We start from the raw sequence: 26,235 nt of genomic DNA, 5'->3' as shown, positions 1-26,235 counted from the left end.
AAGTGATAGATGCAAAATTGAAAAATGTTCTATGGAACTAAAGAAAGTACATAGGGAGGATCTGACCATTGAGAGGAGTCAAGGAAGTCTACATGGTAATAAAGATGACATTTGAACTGAACTGGGAGGATGAATAGAAATCCTTCAGATGAAGAGCATGATATGCAAAACACACAGCATAGGCACAGAAGGATAAAGTTGGTGTTAATATGCAAGGCCCCTTCGAGATCAGGAGTTTATTTAATGTGGTCAGAAGTACTACATTTGGCAACCTCAGTTTGGTCCCTCACCACCAAATGTAGCCACAAAAGTCTTTTAAGCATGGAAGCAGTGTGATCAGATCTATATTTTGATCAAAATCATCCCGACAATGGTGCAGTTAGAGAACTTTTTCTGTAAAGGGCCAGATTGTAAATAATTTAGGTTTTGTGGGCCATGCGTTCTCTTTCACCATTGTGGCGTGAAAGCAGCCATTGATAATACATAAATGAATAGGTGTGGCCTGATTAAACTTTATATACAGAAACAGGCAGCAGGCAGGATTTGGTCCTTGGCCATACTTTACTGACCACTGGAATAGAGGATAGATTGAGGAGAAGATGTACTGGAGACAAGATGAACTAGAATGATTGGACTGAATTGGGTAAAAAAAAACCAAAGCAAAATCTTCCAAACCAGGACTGTGAAAGTAGGGATGGAGAGAAAGGGATGGCTAAGGAAACGTTGTGGAGGTATACTTGACATGGTTGTATTCTGGAATGGGGTGGAGGCTGGTAGTGAGGGAAGAATTGCTGGGGGACCTGCCTCTAGGAAGCCTTGAATGTCCTTGGAGACCGTTCCACCTCTTCTCTGAACTCTCCAAGAGGACAAAGTCTTGTTTTTTTCCCTTTAGAGTCCACTTTGTATGACTCCCGGGATCGTGATGGTGGGGAAGGGCCTACTGAGGGAACGTTAGGCCCTCTGAGAACAATCATGGGAGCTCAGTAGACTTGCTGGTGTTGCCTGTATCCAGACTTCAGCCTAGTGCCAGCAGGTAGAAGCTCCATACAGGAGCATCTGTGTACAGAGGCCTTCCATGTGCAGTGACCACCATGGTGCCTTTGAGTTGGCAGCAGACATTTTCACATGCAGCTGCCACCCGTAGCCATTTGAGAGCCAACAGTCAGAGCCTGAAGGGCCAAGAGCTAGTAGTAATTCAATAACAAAACTTCCTATCATGGTAGTCGCCGAAGGAGGCCCACAAATTCTTTCTCTCTTCTAACAGCTGAAATAATTTAGCTATTTTCCGCCACTTGAGTTCTGTTGGGGGAAGGGGGTGTGTATAAGATGCTGAATTAGGTTCCGCTTGAATTCCTTAGTCCTCTCGACATAGAAAGGTTCTCCTTATCTTTTGAAACATGAGTGCTAACTTGAAGACAGTGAGGAGTTTTTCCTTCTATATCTCTAACATGGGATCAGGATTACATCGTCCTCAGCCACTAAGTCTTGTGTTAATGGAACTAAAACTCTCTGGGGGAGCATCCCAAACCTATTTAATGTTCCCAAGCAGTAAAGTTCGCATTAGGATTTTTACATTAGCTGAGGTGTCTATAAAAATACATGCTTGCAGCCAGGTCCCTAGCGGCTTCACATCCGAAGAAACTGTGGAGCAGCCGTCATTTTACCCAAGAGCTGGAATAACTTTCACTACTGCAGAGACTTCTGTTATGTAACTCAGCTGAGAGTGATCTGCAATTGCCGTGGCAGAGTTTAGCCATGATTCTGTAGAATAGTGTAAAGATACGTTTGATTTTTAACTATTGTCACCCAAGATGCATTGAGAGAGAATTGAGGAATTTTAGGAAAAGAAGGTTTTTAAGATGAGTGGTTGATTTTCTTTTTACCCCTTTAAAGTCATTTTCCCCACTGTTTCATCATCTTGTGCTGTGACTTAACCTCTCAGCATTCTGGCTCACGTCTTGCCAGCAAATCCTTACCTTTAGCATGTAATCACAAGCAAAAAATTTATTTAAAAAAATTTTCACTTGATTTAGCAATAACTTTGCATGAGACATTGTTTAGAATGATATCTTAGGTGAAATCTTCTGAACTGGTGGTTATGTTCTGCTTTTTGTGTGGCAAATGCTTAATAAAAGTACATTTTTTAAAATTTTGTAAGTGAGACACGAAAAGTCAAGAAGCTGTGGTCCTCAGCCTAGGCTGCATATTTGGATCACCTAGGGAGCTTTTAAAAATACTGATGCCCAGGCCCTCCCTCAGATTAATTGAATTTGATTCTCTGGGAGTGGGGTCAGGGCTTCAGTATTTCTTTAAAAGATCCCCTGATGATTCTAATGTGCAGCCGGGTTTGAGAACCCCTGCCTTTTAAAATACACATCCAGCTGGGGGCCTCCACACTTTAAAACCCTCTGTCCACAGAAAACAGCTTAACTGCTTAGCATTTAAGATCCTTCCCAGCATGGCTCCACTACTCATCCAGATAAGCTCATGCTAGTCTGTTGTACATACCCTCCAATGACTCCATTGTTTTACAGTTTTATTGAGATATAATTGATATACTACAGCTCTGTATAAGTATAAAGGGTACAGCATAATTATTGGACTTATACACCTAAATGATTACCACAATAATACTCCATTTTCTCAGACAGGCAGTCCCACTATTTAGCTACACGACCCCTCCCCCCAACAAAACGCGTTATGTGAGGGGTGGGGCGTGCCTTACTATTCTGTGTCTTATTATACAGTGCCTAAATCATAGTGAGGACTCAACATATGAATGAATGAAATTTATTACAAAAATTCATTTTATGGGGAGCGATAGCATGGCTTACAGAGATAGACTACCTGGGTTCAAATGACAGCTCTACCACTTATGTGTAACCTTGAGCAAGTTATTTAGTGTTTCTAAGCCTCAACTTCATTTTCTGTTAGGTGAGAATAATACTGTTTCCTACTTGTGAGAATTAAATGGGATACCATTTGTAAAGTGGCTAATATTGTACCTAATGTATAGGAAGCTTTAAATAAATGTTCACGGCTATTATTCTTATTACCTCCTAATTGTTTTCTATCTGGATATAAGTCTAAGTATTATCTGTGATAGGGATTAGAGCATGAAATAGGTGAAACATGGTCAGTGAAGTTTGCGTTAGTCCGGTCTAGGTTGATTGAGCCCTCCTGCCCTTCTCTTCCAAGGCCTTATCGGCTGGCTTTGGGAAAGGAGTACACAGAGCTCATGGACTCAGCTGGTAGAAGACTTTGAAAGACAAAGAGAGGATCCTGGATTTTGAAAGGATATGCTCTAGCAAGAGAGTGAAATAATTCAGATTGTATATGAGCAGAATTATTCTATACAATTTTACATGATTGGAAATAGGAGATACTGGAAACAGGGTGATTCTCCCCAAAATCTGACATGAAATAATGAGACTATTGAGGGTAGAGACTGACTCTGAATTTCCTACTTTAAAGCAGCCTGAAATAAAAAACTTTATGGCTACAGTCATCCACCCAGAGGCATTCGCTGAAACCAGATCATCATAGCCCTTTCTGATCCGTGGAGGTTCCAGTAGTTAGAAAGCTAGAAGAAGAAAGAAGATGGAGTAAAAAGAGAGCAAGCGAAGAGTCAGATTATTTATTTACTCTTTCTCATGCTGTATGCCCTAGAAGCACCAGGATTGTTAGGGTCTCATATGTGCAAAATTACCATTGTGATAACTGAGAATTACAGTGAATTCTACCTGAAAATAATACAGCTGTAAACATCATTACTGCATTTTTACCTACATTTTAGTTGTAGGTAAAATGAAAAATGACGTGCAGTGTCCCATAGCACAGTACCTGGCACATCATCTAAACTCAGTAACCATAAATTGTTGTTGATATCACGGGGTTGATGATGATTATCCATGACTCATTCATCAAAAGGAGAAAATCCTCCACTTCCAGAGCACACTTAGGAACATTGGTTGGGATGATGCATTAAAATTCAGGCTAAATTCTGTTTGACCCAAATGTAAATAGTAATTCTATCTTGATGTTCGAGTGTGAGAACTTCAGTATTAGAGGAGAGAAATTTATAGATCCTAGAAATGCAATGTTATGCATAATAGGGATTACATTCAACTGATTTTAAAATATTTCTTTTAATATATAATTCCTATAAATAGTTCAAAATCCATAGAAGAGATAACAACCAAAGGATTAAGAAGGGCCACTATTATTCAGGTATAAAAGTGAAGCATATGGATATTTTCTAGAAGATATGTTTATGGTAATGTAACATATGGGTAACATATGGAGAAAATCAAGTTGAAGCCCTCTGGAGACTGGACTAATATATCACCACTAGGCAGATGTAAATTGCAGTGCCTTAGTCACCCACTGACTATCTCTCTTAGAATTAAAGGAGCTTTTTAGTAGCTGAGAGTGAAGTTATTTTTAAATGTAAAAATCATTTAGATACATATTTACATACAGCGTATTTATTTTTGTCTTTAGTATTTAAATGGTCTGACTACCATTTGTGAGGACTGATGTGGCTAACAGACAGATAAGTGACTAGTAACCCTTCTCACCCTGGATTCATAGAAACTAGTGACTTTGATGCCTAGAATCATGTTTTCCCAGATAAGTTTTCTCAGTAGGAGCTGTCCCATTTCTTGATTACTGATAACCAGCTTCATCTCAGCTTCTCTGTTTTCCCAGGACTTTTTTTTTTCTTTTTTAACAGCTTGGCTGTATCATTTTGAATGGTACTTCACTGAGTTCTTTAAAGAATTTCTAACACTCATCCGGCTTAACGTTAATCCCATTTTGGGTCACCATAAAGCAGTTGTTTTCATGTCTAATCGGCAGACTTGCATAATCCACAAGAAGCCTGTTGTCAAGTGCACTTCTTCAACCTGGTAAATTTGCTGTGGTCTGGGATTGTGTTATTTGTGCTCCTCTCTCATTGTTTACTATTAGCTAAAGTATTACAGGTGATGCTGATGAAATTGCGCAGATAATCAGATGTGGTCAGTCAGGGTCTCTAGCCATGTACTGGAAGGTTGGACATTCGTCACTTTGATCCTGACCTTCTTGCTACAGTAAGTGCGCACCCTGTCTGCCCAACCCAGAGGTCATGCTGGCCTCCTTGATTTGATTTTCTACTCTGTCAGTCAGCACACCATTAGGCAGAGTGCTGCCAGTGACCCCTGTAATCTCAATATTGCCAGTGAGCGGTGTGTGGGGTTCTGCTGACGGGGCCAAGTATGTGATCTCATGCTGTAATTCAGTTCAGCATCTATTTATGGCACACCTGCCACTGGCTTAGAAATACACAAGTGCCACAGGATAGAAAGAAATGCAGGCACATTTTCTACCTTCAAGGGGCTTACAGTATTATTGCCTGCTGATAAAAGTCCATCTCACGATTAGGAGAGACAGATGAGAAGTGCTGCTGGAGGTCAGAGTAAGCTTTTCAGCATCTTGGCCACTGGATTTATTCTGCAAAAAGATCTGTAGCCATGAGCTGTCTTTCCATGTGTGCATTTTGGAAGCTCCCACGTCAGCCTACAGCAGCAGCCCTTGAATGACTCTCACAGGCTTTTAATGATATTCAGAGCTGTTAAGTGGAGTTTCCCAGAAGACAAAAATCACAGTCTAACGCTGGCTCCTGAGCCCTTTATTCTACTCTCAGAGAATCACTGCACACAACAGACTGAATAAGATGGGGTGATTTGCATCCCTGCTGCACCGATTGGTGACTGAGCATCTCAGCCTATTTACGTTCAGACGATTCTTGGATGTTTCACATACATTGTATAATTTTTTTTTAATCACTAAGTTAATTCACACCCTTTTATGTTTATAAATGAGAACATGGCATTTTTGCTTAATAATAGGACTTATTTGTTACCCAAGTTTTATCTTGCTTTTTTAAATTTAAGAAACATTTTCCTATGTTAACATTGGCTGTTTTGTTTTTTTTCTCAGCTGTTTTTCTTATCCATGGTTATTTGAAATGATGAATTATTTAATCTAATTTTTGTTCCTCTTTGAGTTTCTGTATACTGCTAAACTTCACAGACCTGCTTAATATAATACAAAAATAAGTGTTAAATACAAGTTCATGGTGGGTAAAGGTGATCATCTTGTCTCTCTTGTAATTTATAACATGGAGAGTTTACCACTGTAAATATTTAGGAAAGTGGCCTTGCCACCCAGCCTCCTATTTACACATGGGATTTACTGGTCCAATGTTAGGTCAAAAGTCAATGCAAAACAGGAATGGAGGCTCTGATGTCTTGTCCCTTGGAAATGTTTTCAGAAAATTCCACAAGCGGATCACTGTACTGTGAAAATAATGGGCTGCTTAGCACATCTTCAGACTTCACCTACATAGGGGCCTTTGTGTAACACATCAGTCAGCCTTCTAATGTAAAGTCATCAATAGTTCCGAATACAAGAAAGTAGGACAAAAGAATTCTTGTTAGATCTTCCAAGGTAGAAGGTGGCACAAGGGGAGGAGGAATAGTTAGCCAGAAGGCAAAAGAAAAGCAACAGACTTAAGAGGATTCAGAGCCTCTGGGAATAATTTTAGAAGAAATAGATAGTAAATTAAGTGACTTACAAGCTTCTTTGACCCCATTCAACAATAAGTTGAATAATCTCGCTATGTAAAACAAATCTTAGGAAAGAATTTATACTTTGACTTCTTCAGTATTAAGAATTTGAACAAATTTAAGAGTGTAAAATAGACAGTTACATAAACATTGAAGCTACAGAATGCCTTAATGAGAGATTATAAAATACTGCATTTGAAAAATCAAGTTCATTTTCAAACTCATCCAATAGTGCCATTAATGCAAACTAAAAGGAAAATAGTGCAACTTTAAAAACAGCTTTCATGCTTAGAGTAATAACGTAAAGATATAAGACTTTTTTGGAGCAGATAGCATACAGCAAAGTGGCTGGTTATGAACTATAGTATTATTAATATATGGGTGTTAATATTATGACTGAGTGTTATAAGTTCAAGAGAGAATTCCCAATTAAGTTTCTGTGTGTTACTTGACTCTTAACTATAGTGCTATCTACAACCCCAAATTCTCCAGGATTTCTTGAGCTTGCAAACAGTTCTCCTAATTGCTTAGCAGGTGGCATGTGGTGCCCTGCATCTCCCCCGCCCCCCATGGTTGCTACAATCTCAGGTTCCCCTCCATTGCTTCTTCCCCTGTTCAGTCTGATTTGCAGAATGAGGTCTTGTGAACCTATTGGACAAACTGGTGCTGGCATTTCAGTTCAGATGTGTTACCTAATGTTCTTCTTTGGCTTAATAAATGGAAAATGGCCCTTTATGCCAACTTACACGTTTATATCTTGCAAAAGTGCTGAAGAAAAAAATGGTGTATGTTATTCTATTTGATATACCTTTTATTTTATCATTCCTTCTAAAGCACTAGAGTATAAACTGTTTTTAAGGCAAACCATGAGAGCACATTCACCTTCTTAAAGATCCCTAACAATCACTGTGGAAAGTGTTCTGTTACCACTGACAACACTTTTTTAAAAAGATGTTGCACAGTATTTTGAGATGAGGTGTGTATGTGTGTGTGTGTGTGTGTGTGTGGAGAGAGAGAGATGTGTGTGTATATATGCCTCTTCTGAGAATCAAGAGCATTGTTTTGTTTGCTTTAGTTTGGTTTTTACACGAAAGCTGAGGCGAGTCAGTAATATTTATATACCTTTGCTACAGTCTCCTTCCAATGTAAAAGGGACAGCAATTACTTTCAAATCAATTCTTAAGAGTCCTTGATTTTTGAAGGCTGCTGTTCATACATAGCAAACAAAGAGACTAATCTAGCCACGCTTTGCATCTTCTGTAAGGAAATAGACATGTAAGTAATATATAAAAATACCACTTTTTATTCAACAGCACCTTGTGTGAACAAAGTACCATAAAACAAAAGACATCTTGTTGATCTACTGACCATTCTTTTCTGTAGACAAATGACAACGATAACCTCCTTGGAATAAATTTCACAGACCACCTGACTTAACGTCCACACTTTCAGAACACATTTTATTTCCAATCATGCCAGTACTATGTTTTAGGCCAACATCTGGCACCTAACTTTTTAACGTGACTTTATGTACTTTACAAAGTACATTGAAGTATGTGATAAAATGTGTATAAGTAGTTCAAAATGCATTTTCATACTTTTATAGGAAATACAGTACATAGTAAGAAATTCCAGCTTTTAAGACTCCTAAAGTCAAGGGTCTGTCTGAAATGCAGTCATAGCGATGGCTGGGATTCCCCTCTCCACCTACCCCCAGTAAGGACACCAGAGGCTACATTTCAGATATGGTAACTAGAGCCAGTCTGCAGTTAAAGAGTGTGTAGTGAAAGAATGAGAAGAAAATGAAATTAAGAAAACAAAATAGGAAAGAAAGTAAGAAAACAACCTTTAACATCGTATGTACCTAGTTTCAAAAAGAAAACAAACATCTTTGGCAAAGTTAACCTGCTTCAAAAAGGTTTAAGGCTTAACTGAACTTTTCAATAACTTTAACGTAGGGATAGTAATTTAAAAGTATTTTTTGAGTATCAAAATATCATGTCTACTTATTCTGTCATATTGACTATTTTGAAATTAAGAAAAAGATTCACTTAGTTTATGTAAAAATGCTCATTTAATATTGGATGATAGTGAAAAAGTGATTTAACTAGACTTGTTCTCTTTGAAATCTGCAGTGCAACATATGTAGTCAAATAGGTCATTTGAAATAGCATTTTTGCTCAAACTTCACTTTTAGATTATTATTATTCTACCATAGAAATAATTCTTTTCCCAAAGCCTAGATTTGTCATGGAAAGTAAAAGAGGTAGAGCAAATCTAAGTCAATTACAGGGAGAAGAATTTCAGATACCGCAAAGGAATACGCAATTTTTCAGGTCTCACCGCGTAGCACTTGTGATGTCAAAGGACAGGCCGTGCTTACACCCCTCGTGTTCGAGAGCAGCCACAGTCCTCATCTCAACCTAAGAATGCAGACCTCTTCCTTTATGTAATCCTGGTATGAAGCTATGTGGGATAAGAGTTCACATCCTTTCTTCCTCTCCTCCGGTTCCCATCTGTTTTTTTTAGAGTTTCTCAAATGAAAATAAATGTAATGGTCAAAGTCAGACCGTTCGGGAGAAATGTATCCTGAAATATATCACAGATTTTTAACTTTTAGCACTACCCCACACTTCGCAAAAGGAGGAATAGCAAGTCAAGATGAAAACCCACAAGCAGAATCAAAGGCAAATTGGTAAAAAGTAAGAAAATAGAATTGGATACATGTCAGTGACTATATTGTGACCCTATCTGGGGGATGGGGTATTGTTTAAAGTCTATATACCTACCACAGATTCCTTATATATTTGAAATAATTAGGAAAATAAGAAGGGATTTAGATTTTCTGTTTCTTTGAGTTCTAATTAACCTGATGTAAAGAACACTTGAGAAGCCTATTAAGTCACATTATCTTAGGTGTAGTTTAAGTGACTGTTTATTGTTGGTAAGTCAATAGTTGTGATGCATCTTCCCAGGCTGTGTATGGAGTGATCGGTGAGAGGGTGAGCTTTGTGCAAACTGATGAAATTGGATAAAATGGCAAATGTAGATATCTTCCAAGTCCCATCTCATTTTTCACCCATTGATCCTATTTCTGTGCCTCTGTAATGGTAAGCAAATAATGACAGCCATTTACAAGGCACCCATAACATAAATCATGGTGGGTCCCCAGAATAAGCCAGTAATTCAGTGCCATTTCGTCCCTCAAATAAGAAAACTGAGACTCCTTTTTATTTTTTATTTTTTTATTTATTTAGTTTACTTATTTTTTTGGCTGCGTTGGGTCTTAGTTGCAGGACATGGGATCTTCCGTTGCGGCATGCGGGCTTGTCTCTAGTTGTGGTGTGTGGGTTTTCTCTTCTCTAGTTGTGGCATGCAGGCTCCAGGGCGCTGGGCTCTGTAGTTTGCGGCACATGGGCTCTAGTTGAGGAGTGCGAGCTCAGTAGTTGTGGCACATGGGCTTAGCTGCCCCACGGCATGTGGGATCTTAGTTCCCTGACCAGGGATGGAACCCACATCCCCTGCATTGGAAGGCAGATTCTTTACCACGGGACCATGAGGAAAGTCCCCAAGACTTCTTTAAAGTGACTTGGCCAGGGTCACATTGCTGTTCCTCGAACTCTTATCTTCTAATTCTAAATCCTATCCTTTCTTTACTGCTGCCTCCTCCTGTCTTCTGATACCATTCACTTTTTCCTCTTCAAACTTTTATCTTCATTTTCAGTTTTTATAATACCCATAACCTTACACTCAGCTCCTAGAATTCCTAGTTTATATCCACAATCAACATTGAACTAGACATTCTGTATATTCCTGAGCAGGCTTCTTGCTTTCGGTGGTGATAGTTTTCAGACTTAGAAGTAACTTGGATTCTAAACGCTGTTTAAGAGATAGTTTATGAGTCCCTCCCCCTCCTTCTGGTATTCTTTCCAGTATCTCTTTAAATTTATTTTAATAGATATCTCTTATTTTGAAATAAATCATGTTCAATTCAAATATTTTAAGATTGTCTTTGATCTTTAAAAATCTTTTACCATGTATTACAGAAAAGAGACTGTCTTAGTTCAATGATTTGAGATATGATAATGCTTTTAAAACAAATCAAATTTGTTTTATTAAATACGTTTGGTGCTGAGAGTTCAGTAGACAACAGTCGCACTTTATTTCAAACCATTTAATGGAACTGAATAAAATAGATCAAGTAGTAAAGAGTTCTTTTCTGTTCTTCACAGTAATTCCACCTGCTGCTAGCCACATGGAAGTCATTAAAATATCCAATTTCATTGTATTCATAGAAAGTTTTAAACATAAACATATTCCTTAAATGTAGTCCTTCTTTTAAAAAAAAAAACTAGTATTAGCTAATTTTACTATTCAAAAGATACACCAATGAGAATATTCCATTAGATGTTTCATAAAGTCATAAAACTGTCTATTCTCATGAACATTCAGTAAAAATTTATTGATGCCTACAAGATGCCAGGTGATGTGCAAAGTGCTGATGGAGACATTAAAAAGTGCAAGATAAAAGTCCTTCTGCTAAGGAGAAAAGACTGGACTAGTGACTTTCAGCATGTGTGCCCCTTTCCATCAGTATCCAAATCACCTGCAGAATTTGTTAAAAATGCAGATTCCTGGACCCCACCTCAGACCTATAGCACCATGATCTGAAGATAGGATCCAGGAACCTGCACTTTTGAATAACTTATCCAGTGATTCTGAGGCTCATTAATTTGAGAGGCACCTGTATATCAAGAAGCTGGACCTCAAAAGAAATAAGTATAACACTGATAATTATTCTAATAGAATTGGCATTGATAGATACTTTATTTAAATTTATGTTTCTAATGCATGTAAAAGGCAAACATATGACCTATCATATGGAGTGAGCACATGGATAAATATTTATCTAAAATTCCATGCCTTTGGTGCCTTTAAATCTTAACAGAAATTAATTAAACATACTGTTCTAGAGATTCTGTCTGTTTTGAAGTAGAAATGTCAGAATGAAGTCATGTTTGCAAGGAGTAGAAATAAATCTGCCATGAAATAGAGTAGAAAGATACCTACTTAAGTTACTCAATTAAAAAGATAGCTCAAAAATGCTAAAGAGGTCTTGGCTTCTTAGATATTTCACAGCAAAAGCAATATCAAGTGACTCTGCTTGAGGCCAGCACTACTGCCTCGTAGTGCTGGGTTTTACTGTTTTTCTCAGTTCTACCAACTGCTCAGCTCAGCCAAAAGTGGTTGTTCACAAAGACTGTATATATAGCCCCAAGGAAAAATGTCCTTATTTACTTTTTACCCCGCACTACAAAATGATAAATAGAGCTAAACTGCAAAAGATGCTTGTACAGTCTTGAAAACGCTTGAAAATGTCAAGGTAGAAAACATTGACAAACCAGTATAAATAAAGCCCCCCGAAAAGGCTATAGCTTTCCAGAATTTATTAATAAGGTACTCATTTTATAAATCAGTCACCTTTCATAGATAAGCATGCAGTAACTGTTTGTACTATACGACATAATTATATATAAATAGGTAATACCGTGCATTGAGATATAAAAGAACTTTAGGATGCTGCTAGATTTCCTATTCACTTCACTTCCTTCTTTTGTGGTTATTCATTTAACAAATGCTTATTAAGTGACAGTGCCAGGCACTGTCCTAGGCCCTGGGGCTGTAGCCTAGAATGAGCACATGTAATCACTCCTACCACTTGGGGTTTGTATACCAGTTGGAGAGTAGTCCATGAAAACATGAACAAACCAAGTAATAAAACAATTCTTAAGGAAATTTACAAGATTCTATAACAGAAAAGTACAGAACAGGGCAGGGGTCCAACTCTACACAGAATTAGCAGAGAAGGCTACCCCTAGAAGGAAATATCTCGGCCCCAACCTGAAAGATGAGAAGGAGCCAGGCACAAGAAGAGTTGGATCAAGAAACTGAGCAAACGACAGACACAAAGGCCCTGCAGAGGGAGAGTCTGATGAGTTGAAGGAACTGTGCAGGAAGACCAGTACAACCTGAATGGCAGGGTGAATACACAAGAAGTCAGATAGATAGGTAGACTGTTCTGTGTAGGCAGTGAACTTAGCTTTTATTCCAAATGCAGTGGGAAGCCATTAAAGAGTATTAGGCAGAGAAATGTGATCAGAAATATGTTTTTTAAATTTACTTTGGCTGCTGTGTACAGAATGGATTGGGGGTGGGGGCACTGTGGTGGAAAGATGACTGTTGCTGTGGTCCAAGGACAAATGATGGTGACCATGGAGATGGACAAAAGTGAACGGATTCAAGGTATATTTTGGTGGTAGAATAAACAGACTTTGCTGATGGATTGGATTTTCTTCTGGAATTTATATGAAGTTATTAGAGCATTATTTTCAGGAAGAATATACGTAAAGCCAGACTTTGTAGATGTAGAAATGTAAGCAAATAGGGGATAAAAATTTCACAGCTGCTAGCTCCCATCCTTTCTTCACCCTAGACTTTGTCCTCTTTGGGGTGGTCACCACAGAAATGTTTTGCCTTTGTATACACAGATGGGGGAGAAGATGGAGCAAGTCACTTTCCTACAGCCTTTCTCTCTTTGATTCCTCCCACAAAGACCTGTAAGCATTGTGGGATCCTATAATTATATTGGAAAATGTTTCTTGGAACCATTGTGTTTCACAGATTTCTGATTACAACTTGTATTTTTGACTTTTATACCATGTTCAGATTTTCAATAAATCAACATTTTATTTTATTTTTTTATTTTAAAAATTTCTTTTTTATTAAAGTATAGTTGATTTACAATGTTGTGTTAATTTCAGGTATATGGCCAAGTGATTCAGTTATATATATACATATATATATGTATATATATTTCAGATTCTTTTCCCTTACAGATTTATTACAAGATACTGAGTATAGCTCCCTGTGCTATGCAGTAGGTCATCACTGGTTATCTTTTATATATAGTAGTGTGTGTATATTAATCCCAAACTCCTAATTTATAACCCCCCCACTTTCTTTTCCCCTTTAGTAACCATGTTTGTTTTCTATGTCTGTGAGTCTATTTCTGTTTTGTAAATAAATCAACATTTTAGATTGAGAGTAAAATCCAAGAAAATCTGCTGAAGCATTTAGAAACTAAAAATCAGGAAAAAATATTTAAAATATTTTTATTTTTACTAGCATACACTTATACACTTATATACCCTATCATAGTTAAATATTGTTTTTTATAATAATTTAATATGTTTTCCCACTAAGTAGTAGTAAAAGTAATTTTAGAGCATTTAGGTTAATTTATCAGATCTAATAATGCCAAACAAATGTGGCTCATTTTAAGTAATGAGACTAGAGAAGGAAAAGAAGCATCAGGAAAAATTGGAAACCACAGAATAATTAGATTTAGGCTTTCAAAATCACTTGGCTCCATATCGTCCACCCTACCCCAAAGGAAATAAAAGGACAAGCCATTTAAAAATGAATTTTTCTCTGAAGACTTTCCCTATTGTATCTGTTTAGTCTGAACAGTTTCCAGTATTGACAGTGAGTTTCTTTTCACCACCAATATGGCAAGTTCCTTTGAGGTAGAGAGAGATTTTGCCTTTCTTTGCCTTGTGTTATTTCCCCTCTACTGAACCATGTAAAGAAAGGTAAATGGTAAAATGGCGGTGCAGAGATGGAGAGCCTTAGATTATTCAGTCCTGTACAAGGAGATTGTTTTCTTTTTTCTAGCGTCATGTATGTTTGAAAAAAAAAAAAAATCTGCTTTAGCAAGAAATTCTCCTTCCAGAGAGGTAATTAGGAAATACATAACTTCTGTTTTAAGAGCATATTTTCTACAAATGGCTGCATACACTTATAGTGATGATTGTATAATCATAGGCAGGCCCACAGCTACATAACAGATGAAAGACCCTTACTGGGAAGATTAGGGATACATCATTTTGCTCTTATAGTAATAATATGTTAGGAATGAATCCTGCTAAAACCACTACCTCTTTATCTTGAGATTCTTGTCCTTCCCATAAAATAAAATTTTGAAGCTATTGATCAGTGAACTAAGTGTGCAAGCTACATGCCTTCCTTAAATCTGAGTATATAAGGTCATTTAGAAGTAGTAGTAATTGTTGAGTTTCTGTATGTAAAATTAAAATGTAATATTTCTAAATGCAGTATAGCCTCTTCAAAAGGAATATCTAGGAATTATTTTGGGGAGGTCATCTTTGCTGACTTGTAAAAAAATCAAAGCAGCTTTTTGTCTCTTAGAACGAATCCTAGAGCTGAACTCTCTTAAGTAAATAAAGGTTTAAAAGAATAAATGTTTCACAACTAAGGGTGTGTTGGATTGCTACTGTATATGTATTTTCCTCCAAAGCTAGTCAAAGGCTTTTTTTCCCACTGCCTCTTTAATCTTCGTGAAAAGCTTTCCTTAGAGCTTGAGCAGGCCCCATAGGAGCCCTATTTTCTCTTTATGTGTTTCTACATGCTGCTTCTCTTTACCAGATTTTAAGATATATCCACGTTTCCTTCACCAGTGCTCAAAGAGCCATCATATTTCTCATATTAATTATTGTTTAGAATTTCCTTTGTTATGGTTGAGAGGAACTATCCAAGAACCTCTTTTCCCAGGGTAGCCTTAATATTTTTAAAGCCTCTGTAGATGAGTGGTAAGAAATTAATAAATTTTATAATATCATCTGCCATCCTTAAAATATTTGGATATTTAATATCTACATGCCAAATGAGGTCAGTTATAAGAACAGGTGAATTGAAAAGAGTGATCGCTAACATGATATGAAAAGAGGTCATGTGCAGTCTCTTTTATGCTTGCTCCTTACCTTCTTGGAATACATGTAGAATACCAATCATCATGTGCCAAGAAAAGGAGTTTGTTATGTTGGGTGTCAATTTATTACCATAATATTTTTTAAAACTGAGTGTTTTTTCCTCCCCCTAAAGTATACTTCTTTGAAATTATAGAATCTTTTCTTCAGAAGAAAATTACTGTGTTAGTGAAAAACGTAACCTTCTAATAGATAATATGCTCTTTTATATCCAGCTTTATTTACTAGAGAATCATTATGTGTTTATAGTTAAAGTCTTATGAGAGCTGATTAACTGGAAAAATTCTTTGCTGTATGTTTCAGTTTTCACATTTGGCTCATAATCGTTTATATAAAAGGAAGTGATTGTTCTTAGTTGTTGGGCAGATGGGATGCTCAAGAATCAAAGACTTTAAAGCTTTCTACAGAGTCTTAAGTAATCGCTTGCTCTTCTACAAAATCTTGGGTAACGTAACTCTGGAGTAGGAGTTACCATTGCATTTTTTCCTCATGTGTCTAATTACTGACAACATGCGACGTGACTCTGAACCGTTATTTAAATACTGCTATTATGTAATGTAGTTACAGTTATTATTAGAGGCTGTTTATTATTTACAACATTTCACTCTGTCATGGCTAATTCACCAAAATAGATGAACGTTTAACATTTTAAATATTTGAAGAGAAATTGGCTTAGCATTTGTTTTTCTATTTGGTGTTTTTTATTAAAAGTCAGTGGACTTTAGAGACATCATTTTAATAACCACTAAAGACCCATTCAGTAGATCACAAAGTTTAGCATATTTTTAAATTGCTTATTTACCTGTGTAATTTATGATTATTATTTTTAGATACATCATTTTTTGCTTTATTTTCTTTAAGTGTTTCATCAGAAATTTTATTGTGCTTTGTTTTTAAACAAAATTCAAGTCAGTAGTCCAACAAAAATAGATAGGTTTCCAGTTCTCCATTAACTTATTGGAGAAGGTAGGTATAGGTAGCTCAAAAATGTACATTAGTAACTGAGAAAAAAATTTTTTCTTAAAGCACTAAATGTTCCTAATTTATTGGAAAAAAATTGCCACCACTACCTCATCTACCTGCCTCCCTCATGATAATAATAAAGGAGAGACATTTACTTCTTTACATAGCACAGACAGGCTAGTTACTCTGCTTCCTTTGACCTGAGAAATGACTGTTAAGACAAGTAGGACATTTACCCTAGATCACGACACACATTAATCACCAAATTAAACATTGGAATAGTTTCATCAAACGCAAGGCAGACACATGAATTTACTTATTCAGGAGATGCAAGGAGAAAGAGCAGGAAAGGATGCAGGTAGCCAGAAAGATTATGACTAGTATAATCAGTAAATGAAGATGCAGTAATGCAGATTTTTTTTTTTTTTTTGGTGTGACAACAAATATGTTAGCAAGCCCTCATATCTCTTTCTCTCTCTGCAAGCCCAGAGCAAATAAATATTAAGTGGACTCCCCACTCCTTCTCCTCATATCGATCACCTTCTAGTGTAGTGCGGGATTAAGAGCTTGAACTCTGGAATCAGCTCTGCCATTTACAGCAGAACCATTGGGAAGTTACTTACCTTTCTAAGTCACTATTACATCATCTGTAAAATTGGATTTATGCAATAGGTATTTAAGGAGTGCCTGATATGTTTTAGGTACTCTTCTAGGAGCTGAGGCTTAACAGTGAATTTAGGATGGCATAATAACTAGACAGTCTGTGCTAGGTAAAAAAAGTAAATGTATCTCCTTTATTATTATTATTATTATTATTATCATTAAAAAGGTAATAATATGGAGGGAGGCAGGAAGAGGGGATTGTAGTGGTAGTATTTAATTCTGCTTCAAAATAAATTAGGAACATTTTAGTACTTCTTGTGAACAGTGAGTGGTGAAAAAAGTCTGTACCTTCCATAGTACCTACCTCACAAGGCTGTGGGGAGAGTCAATAGGGTATAGAATAGGGCACAGTGCCTGACGTAGAGGACGTACTCAGTCGATGTTACATGCTTTCCTCATCATTATTAATGCCACATTTTGTGTACAAAGCACTGAGTTAGGTGTTATAAGAAATCAGAAAAAGTTTTGGACTGGACCTATCCTTTATCATTAATAGTCTCTTTGCATATTTGAGATGTAGATTACTTTAGGTTTTAATTCCCGAGAGTAGACTCTGAGGCAAGGATTTGAATGCAAGTACTTAGGAGGCTATCTCAAGGAGCAGTTATAAGGGTTGGGGATGGAAAACGGGCAGGAAAAGAAAGCCATGAGAGGGCACATTTATGAACACATTACTGCAGTGGGCAACTGGGGCTCAGTCCCACTTGAGGGGCTCAGGAAGTTGACATAGAGCATGTCTCCCCAAGGAGAAAAGAAAATGGGGTATTTATCAACCATTGACTTTATGTTGTTGGCCAAGGGCTGCTTCTGGGGAGATAATTCCGTGGCATTTCCAACCAGCACCGTGTGCTGCCCAGGCCTGCTCTGGGCCCAGAGAGCGCTCTCAGTGGAGTCACAGGTGCTTGCATTGGGAAACTGTTGGCCTTTTCAGAAACAGTAATTATAGAGGGATATGGGAGGGCACCAATAGCATTGGCTACATAGATCCTCACCCAAAAGCTACCCAAAAGCTACAACATGAGGCTGTATGTGGCAAGCTCAAAATATATAGAAACATAAGAGGAGTGTACAAATGCTGGATTTACATGTATATATTTTTAAATAAAGGTGAGAACATTAGTATGGAAACACAACACCTGAATAACATAAAGGAAATTTACTTGAGAGTTTTACCTTCTAAAAGCATTACAGGTAATTGTTCGGCTCTGAGGAACATTTTAGAATGGTCACCACTTTTTGATCAGCTCTTTTATCAAATTAGAACTTAATTACATAACATCCATATGAAAAATCAATCTTTTTTTCCCCCTTAGTTGCTGAAGCACTTGGACACTCCAAAGTAAATTGAATCTTTACATCAATTTTCCAGGAAAAGAAACAGTAAAATCTTTGTCCTTGAGGTTCCACTTGACAGGGTCAAAAGCAATTCTTTCATTGTATTATACTATAACACAAATCAGAAAATGCAAAGATTTCAGAATTGCTCTATTTCACTTATTATCTTCGTAAGCTTTCCTCTGCAGCTAAGCAAGGTGTTATTAGGCACAAGGAGTTTTGCTGAATTCTTAAATTGGTCTCAAGAATTTTGTGATGGATGGTTTACTCAATTTAAAGCAGATCATCTGGTGATATTGCTTTTAGGTTAAAATGAGGGTTCCTCAGATTCTTTTCAGGGCAGATCCTTTCAACTATTTGTCAAATCCAGAATTGCTAAACTGTAAAGTACATGGACTCCAGATACATTGGTGGTGAATGTGATAAAGAGAGAATTCTAGAAGGAGACTAGAGCAACCTCAAGGCCCAACCTTATCTGCTTGAAAGTTTTATAGAGGGTTAAGTCCTAGCCTGACTACTTATTTATCTTTTTTCAAGCCAGCTTATTCTGAATACTCTAACCCTTAATTAATGATTATTAATTTGACATGAAGCGCTATGCAAATGCCCGGATGCCATCTGGAGTATTTTAACCAGTTACATGTAATAAATATTTGTCTAATAAGACTCCTTGTACCCGATTAGAAATGTATGTGGCTCTCTGCCCTGAAGCTTAGCTTTTAGTGGAACCTAAACCACATAAATGCAGACAAATGAAAAGATCTTTTATGTACTTCCTTCATATTTTTGATATTTTCTAGTGAAGGCTACATACAAACGGAAGTCTCAAAGGAACACTCTCTCAAAGGTCGAGTCTCACTGACTCAGATGTTACCTCCTCAGGTGGAACTTCTCTGGTTCCATCTGAAATAGCCCTTTGTCCCAGCCACTCAGTTCATCACCTCACCCTGTTATATTTCTTCAGCACATTCATCACTATCTTGTGTTCTTTATTTATTCTTGTTCCTTTATGTGTATGTTTGTTTGACTTCTCCCACTGGAATGTTACCGCCGTGGAGGAAGAGAATTGATCTGTCTTATTCACTGTTATACCCCAATGTCAAGGACAGTGCTTCCCACAGAGTAGGCGCTCAATAAATTTTTGTTGAATGACTCAACGAAAGAATGGATATTAAGAATCCTGTGCCCTTGAAAATAAATGTAGCATATCAAGTACCTTAGGGTTATAGGAAAAAACTTTAACTCTTTCCAGCTTAAAAAGAGGCATTTTCTTTCACTGCAACAATAATATAAAGATCTGAAAAAGAGGCATCCTCTCAGGAGTAGAATGCCGAGCTGTTGCCCGTGGATCTTCTGACAAGGGAGCACTAGGTGCGGGGTTTTGGAGGATGGCCAGGAGCAGACACTCGTGGTCAATGTGCCAGGCAGCTGTGGAAATATAATTGGGAAGTACCTGGAAGTTAAGATGACGTGAATCAGCCAAGAAACAGGAGGAATCGAAGGCTCAATAAATCACTTTCTCATGGCTCAAACGGTCTAGCCATTCCCTGGTTGCAGGGCCCTACTTACCAAGACCAGGACAAAGATGAAAATGCCATTATAGGCCACCAGAGGAAAGCACAAGCTGGGTGTATTTAAGGTAAACATACCATGGGAGTTCACAGCAGTCCAGTCTGTCCTGAAATGGTAGGTCATTTATTCTTTTAACAGATATTTATCAAACCTCTTTTATATTAGCACCATTTAGACTCCAGCCTCACTCCTTCCTGCTCCTCTCACCCCCAACACTCTTGCATACCCATTGCTACGGAGGCACTCTGCTTTTGACTTCATTATTCATTGACTTCTCTTGTAAAATTTGGTTTGGAAAAAGGGCTTTGCCACTATAACAAACCCACCAAGCCTTCTCTGCACACATTATTAACACTAGTAGGGAGTGCTTTGGGCACTAGATAGAATACAGATGTTCTGAAACACAGGATAAATGCTCTATGTCCCACCAGAATATTCCTCTCTGCCACCACCCCCCCCCCCCAAAGAAATTGGGAAGTCTCCAAGGCTATTCTTGATATTGCATCATTTGTGTGCAGGCCTATTTTTTCAAAGGTGGCAGATGACCTTGCGCCTTTGGGTAACTGAGATTGAAAGTTAGGTTTCTGCCTGCTGTATTAAACTCACTCTGGTTTCTTATTTGACTGAATATGAAGAAGCTGGGCTTTTAGATTGCTTCTGTTATATTTCCCAAGATGTGAGTGTGACAGGAAATTTTATTTTAAAACAATACTGTGATCCATGTACTTACTGACAGAAGACATTGGTTTAAAAAAAAAAAAAAGTATCAGTCTTAAAGAAGTTGGGTGCAACTAGACTGTTAAACAGACAAGTCAATTTACTGAAGATACTTCATCCTCATTCATTGAGCTCTTAGGGAGAGTTTTATTAACCTACTGTGTTTTCAGGGTCTATACAGCTTTTGCTCAGTGGGCCATTACCCAGTGGGATTGCAGCAGTTGAGATCCTTGCATAAACTCAACATCTTCTTAACCAAAATGAAAACAGTATCATATTGCCTTTTGAATCTGTTTGAAGGGAGAAATATTTTTAGGGAAAAAAAAGATAATTGAAAAGTTCTGTATTCATCTTTCTGTGCCCTAGGACATTGATTTTTCAGATGCTGTAATATATTACATGGTGAGATAGTCCTGAGGACTTCCATACATATTAGTGACTCTAGTGCCCACAGCACACATTGCAAACCTTCCACATTCAGAGATTCAGCGTGCCTTGTGGTATTTCTGTCTGACCTCAATCCATTTTGGAAATAAAATGTTCCATACACTGAGGGAAAGCACATCTTATTGGCCTCTCTCTGACTTCTGCCATCCCTTGGTACCTTGTAAGGAAGCCAGCGCAGGCATCCTTGCTCAGAATCTGCCTGGTGATGCCCAGGTCTCTGCCACAAGGTTTAGGTTCCCAGCAGTACTGTCCTACCTGTGTGGTCACAGGAAAGATGAGCTTTGTATTCAGGAGGTGCTCCATAGATATTGAAATTGAATTGAATCAGGACTCAGTAAATCTGAGCCAAATCAGGTTTGAATTATGTGCCTTTATCTTCCCTGGAAAGCAAGAGGTGGAGGGAGGTGCAGCAATGTTAGCAGAAAAGGAGAGAGAAATCAAATCTTTTTCCATTTCAGGTGTGGGAGGCCCATGCATAAACAAGAAGAAGTCTTCTTCATGTATAGATTGGGAAGGGAGCGTCTCCCTCCCCCATCCTAGGTCATGACTGTCCCTGGCCAAATCTCTGGCCCATGCATGGTTTCTTTTAGTAAGTGCTTTTCTTCTGATCTTACCTCTCCGTCGCCCTGCTTCATGGCCAAGATCATGGACATGACACAGTGTTCATCCTGGGACCCCTTCCTGGATCGCAGGGGACTGCCCCAGCCGCCTTAACCAATCACCAGTGAAGAAACATTAGTATTGGGTTGCTCACCCTGGCAGCTCTCACTGCCCCTTCCTGGCTTTTAGTATCCATAATGACAGCTGGCTTGGATTTAACTCTTCAAGTTCTATGTGGAGTTTTGTTTTGTAGAATAAGTAGGAAAATTTTGGCTTGCTGTCTCCATTTTCAATGTTCCTTTCTGTGACCAGCCCCTTCCTTCATGCCACGCTATCTGCTATGCCTTGCCCTTTGCCATACTGCTTTCCTCTCTTCAATTTCATTGCTTTCTGCTATGAAAAATCCATCGTAAGAGCTAATTGACACCAAGTTTTGTGTTGCTGATGTCTTAATACTATATATGAAAATATGTGGAATACATGGGGATATATGTGAATATAGGAATATATGTGCCCAGCCACTGCCCTCTGCATCATACATGGTACATAAAATGGAGATGAGGGAGGTGGGAAGCAAATCAAATTCCATTTTGAAAGCAAACACTCACTGGCAAAAATCTGAAATTTTAATTGAAAGTTGGGGGTAAATGTTTAGGATTTTCAAAAACTAGTACCAAATCTCCTCCTAACACTTTACACTAAAACCCTATCAAAGGATGCTCTGAGATGAAATCTGAGAAAGGTTTCAGTTTATCATTCGTGATAGAAGCTCCTCAGCCTTATCAATCCTCTTGTGACCATTAATAAATAGTACTGTCGTAAATGAATGTCTCCCTGAAAATGGACCCTGACATCAAATTAGCATGTGCATGCATATAGACTTACACAGTTTTAAAAATTGATTTGTTTTTAAAGGAGAATAAATGGAAAATAAGCCTTTGCCAACTGTGTCTTTATTTATTCTTTTTATATATTTGGCATGTAAATACAAAAATGTTCTCTCTAGATTCCTGCAGCATTAATTTTGAACGCTATTGCAGGTAAATTTAGCACACATTTTCTTTTACAACTAGTGTGATGAAAAGAACTCAGGGAGGTTCAGCCTTCAGAATTCCTGGATAAACCTCATGGACCGTAAGGTTTTGCTAAGAGTGTGTGGCTAATTAACTTCTGACTAGGTTGGAAATAAAAATTCAATGACCACCTCCCTCATTCCCACTTAAATCTGAAACCTTCTATTCAAATCATTGTGCCTTGTTTTTCCTCAGTTTATTATAGTCAAGCAGTGTGAGTTTTTAAATATTTTATCCTTTGAATTTTCATGTGACTACATCCTGTGGCTTTGTAGTGTATATAATAGCATATATTTTTTCAACAAGGAATAAACAAAGAAGTGCTATGAAAATAGAAACGAATTGTAAACTGTGATCCTGACATGAGCAACTTAGTTCCTAGTGGGATTGGGGAGCAATTTTCACGGCTTTGAAAGGAAAGCAAAAACTTGTAGTAGTGATAAATTATACCGTGGAGACCTCTTAAACACTTAGCCTTGGTGAACATTAAACCTGTCTCTTCAACAGGTTTATTGCAGGATTAGGCACTTCCTGGAGAAAGTGTCACTCTGCCTTTGGCACTGATGTAAATTTGGTTTCTGCTAGATTTATAAAAGGTGCTATACAGAAGTCATTCAATTTTCTCAAAAGTTACCTTCAGAATTTGGGGTGTGGATTTATTCATGTCCCAGATATCACTTCATTGTCCCCTAAAGTTGACCATCCAAGAAATCTCAGATTCATATTGAGCTAGGTTGTCCCAATCCTCTGTAATAATGCATATTCACCTAAAAATTTTGTTAACCCTTTCTGGCCACCAGAGTTTTGCTGATTAAAATGATAAAGTCAGTGCTGCAGAGACTTGTGGGCCATATACTAAGATTCACATCTGCAGTTTAGATATAAATGCAGCAGCCCCAGTCACTTTGGTTCTCAATTTGTCAATTTGTCAAAAAAGAACTAATATGTCATTTTGAAATATCTAATCACTGAAAAAGAGTCACAAAACTAAATAACTTGGCTGTTTGAGCTTAAGTTTTAAGTATGCATTCTGCACCTATGGCATAAAACTAGATCTTAAGAGTTTGCTTGGTTGAACTATTTTGCCATCATTCAATTCATTTATTCTTTAAGTATTTATTGAGCATTGTACCCCAGGCTTGCTGGAGATAAAGCAGTGAAGAAAACAGGTAAAATTCTTGCCCTCAGGGGGTTTATATTCTAGTGTAAGTAAATAAATAGAATCAGCTGATAAGTGATAGGGAGACAAATAGAACCGGGCAGGGGAGATAAGGGAGGGTGGGAAGTAGTGCCATTTAACAAGGGGATCAAGGAAGGCTCTCACTGAGAAGGGAACTCTGAAAGATCTGAGGGAAGTGAGAGTGTGAGCCATGAAGATTTGGGAGAGGGAGGATTGAGCATATCTGGGTGAGGGCAACTTCAGGTACAAAGACCATGAGATGGGAGGATGATTTGTTTGTTGGTAAAACAGTGAAGAGGGCAGTGTGCTGGAGTGGAGTGAGCAAAATCAAAAGCACGAGCAGATAAGACTGGGAGGTAAAGGGAGCCAGAACATTAAAGCCTTTAGGACATTACTCTGAGTGAGGTGAGACTCTATGATGGCTCATGCAAGGAGGAGGGACTTGCACTGATTAGCTTTAAAAGGATCCCTTTGGCTGTTCGTGAGAATGGTTTCTAGGAAGACAAAGGCAGATGGAGAGGAACTGATTAGAAGGCTGTTGCAATAATCCGTAATTCAGGTGGGAGAGGAAGTTGGCTTGGACCTGAGTGGTAGCAAAGGAGGTGGGGAGAAGCACTTGGATTCTGGATGGATGGAAGGCAGGGCCAAAGGACTTGCTAATGGAGCAAATATGGATGTGAGAGCAAGAGAGGAGTCAAGCCTGCCAGCATTATAGTCCCAATTACTTGTTATGTAGTAGCCAAAACAAGAAATCCAATTGCCATTTAGTTAGGACCCTACATATTTTTTCTCTTTCTGACTCAGTGAAAATCTGTGTCTCTGTATACAAAAAGAACAACATGATACAAGTAGTATTTGCTGCAAGGTAAACAAAGTTGTACTATGGTGTAACAAAATAGAGATGCTGCTTGAGAATTAAGTTACCAGATGCTCAGGTTCTGTACTACACCCCTCCCCCCAGAGTACAATCCATGAGTAATGGAAGCAGAGGGAGGGTCAAATTTGAAGTATAAGAAGAACAAAAACAAGAGCTCATGCATGAATTCCCTGGATGGGGAGACACAATCCGGAGGAGGGCTGAACACAGATTGGTTGCAATAGTTACTCAGCAAGGCTAAGCATGGAAATCAACAAAGGAACATGGCACATCCTCATCTTTGAGGAGCTTAAAGTCTAATGAAAGTACCTTGCCTTCCATAACTCAGTGGAGCACTAGGATTTTATTTATATCATTTACAGAGATATATGTCAGTAATGTGACTCTTTCAAATATAAATATAGATATATTAAATATAGATCTGTATAGATAGATATTTCAATGTACATCTTTTATGTATACACAGACCAGCAATATAGGTATGTGAGTGCAAACTTATGCATATTCTTGTTCCAAATTTTAGTCTCCAGAATTTGCTTGGCTGCTCTGATCAGTAAAAGCAATAGTAAAGTAAGAGGTCATGTAAGCTACACAAAGCCTTTTGTCCACAAAAATAAAAAGATCAGTTTGGAAAGTTAGTACCCAAGTTAATGAGAAGATATTGATCCAGATTCCTTGAAAAAACCTGGTGCATTGAGTAACAGGGTGCGGTAATCTCAGCAACTCTCGTAGATGTGCCAAGAGCTCCCTCCCAGCTCTAAAGGTGCCCCTGCCTGGGTTACAGCCATCCCAGAAGGTTGGAGAGTTGCTGTGTGCAGACTCTGAACGACTTCCGGCTTTGCCACCATGAGCCCCACCCCTCCACCCCCCCAGCCCCCCCACCCCCCGACAAGGGAGATCTGCCTCCTCTTCTTCAGAGCAGGCCCCCCATTGGTCCAGCTCTTCTCCCGTCAAGGAGCTGGGGCAGGAGCTGGCTTTTTAAAGTGTCAGTAGGTCTGCCTCTACCCTCGCTGGAAGGCTTCCTCAGCAAGGAGTGAGGGGACATTAAGCTGGCAAACCAAAGTGAGGAGGAAGAAGACCTTAGCTGAGGGTTGTCAATGTTTGTACGATCCTGTGCTAAATAGAAATAAACATTTAAACCATTATTCCTCAGTCTGTCCAATGGAGGTAAAGTCGATAATCTACTTGTTTCGGAAATTTTCTTGTGAAATTTTCTGTTTAACTCACATTAGTTCTTATTTTTTTCCTCCCCTCTCCCCCTCCCAGTTTCTAAGCTTCCTTTAACTCATTTGGAATAAGCTGAAATGAAACAAAATCATATATTCTAAATCGAGTGCTTAAAACAGAACTG

At 38.1% G+C, this 26,235-nt stretch overlaps 1 protein-coding gene across 3 annotated transcripts in view; it reads left to right on the top strand.

Annotated features, from left to right (window-relative positions):
• The window catches only part of FBXL17 (F-box and leucine rich repeat protein 17), a 464,528-nt gene that overhangs the window by 377,008 nt on the left and 61,285 nt on the right, over positions 1–26,235 (top strand). The window contains exon 8 of one of the 3 annotated variants that reach the window (XM_082376784.1): positions 13,160–25,750. The exons of the other annotated variants lie outside the window; for them this stretch is intronic. Within the exon in view, the coding sequence (XP_082232910.1) occupies positions 13,160–13,251 (92 nt within the window). The 3' untranslated portion in view covers positions 13,252–25,750. Of the gene's footprint in view, positions 1–13,159; positions 25,751–26,235 lie in introns of those variants that run through there. 3 annotated transcript variants of the gene reach the window in all.

Source organism: Balaenoptera borealis (genome assembly GCF_965194805.1).
Source record: "Balaenoptera borealis genome assembly, chromosome: 2".
Lineage (NCBI taxonomy): Eukaryota > Metazoa > Chordata > Mammalia > Artiodactyla > Balaenopteridae > Balaenoptera > Balaenoptera borealis.
This window is presented reverse-complemented; position numbering and strand designations above follow the sequence as displayed.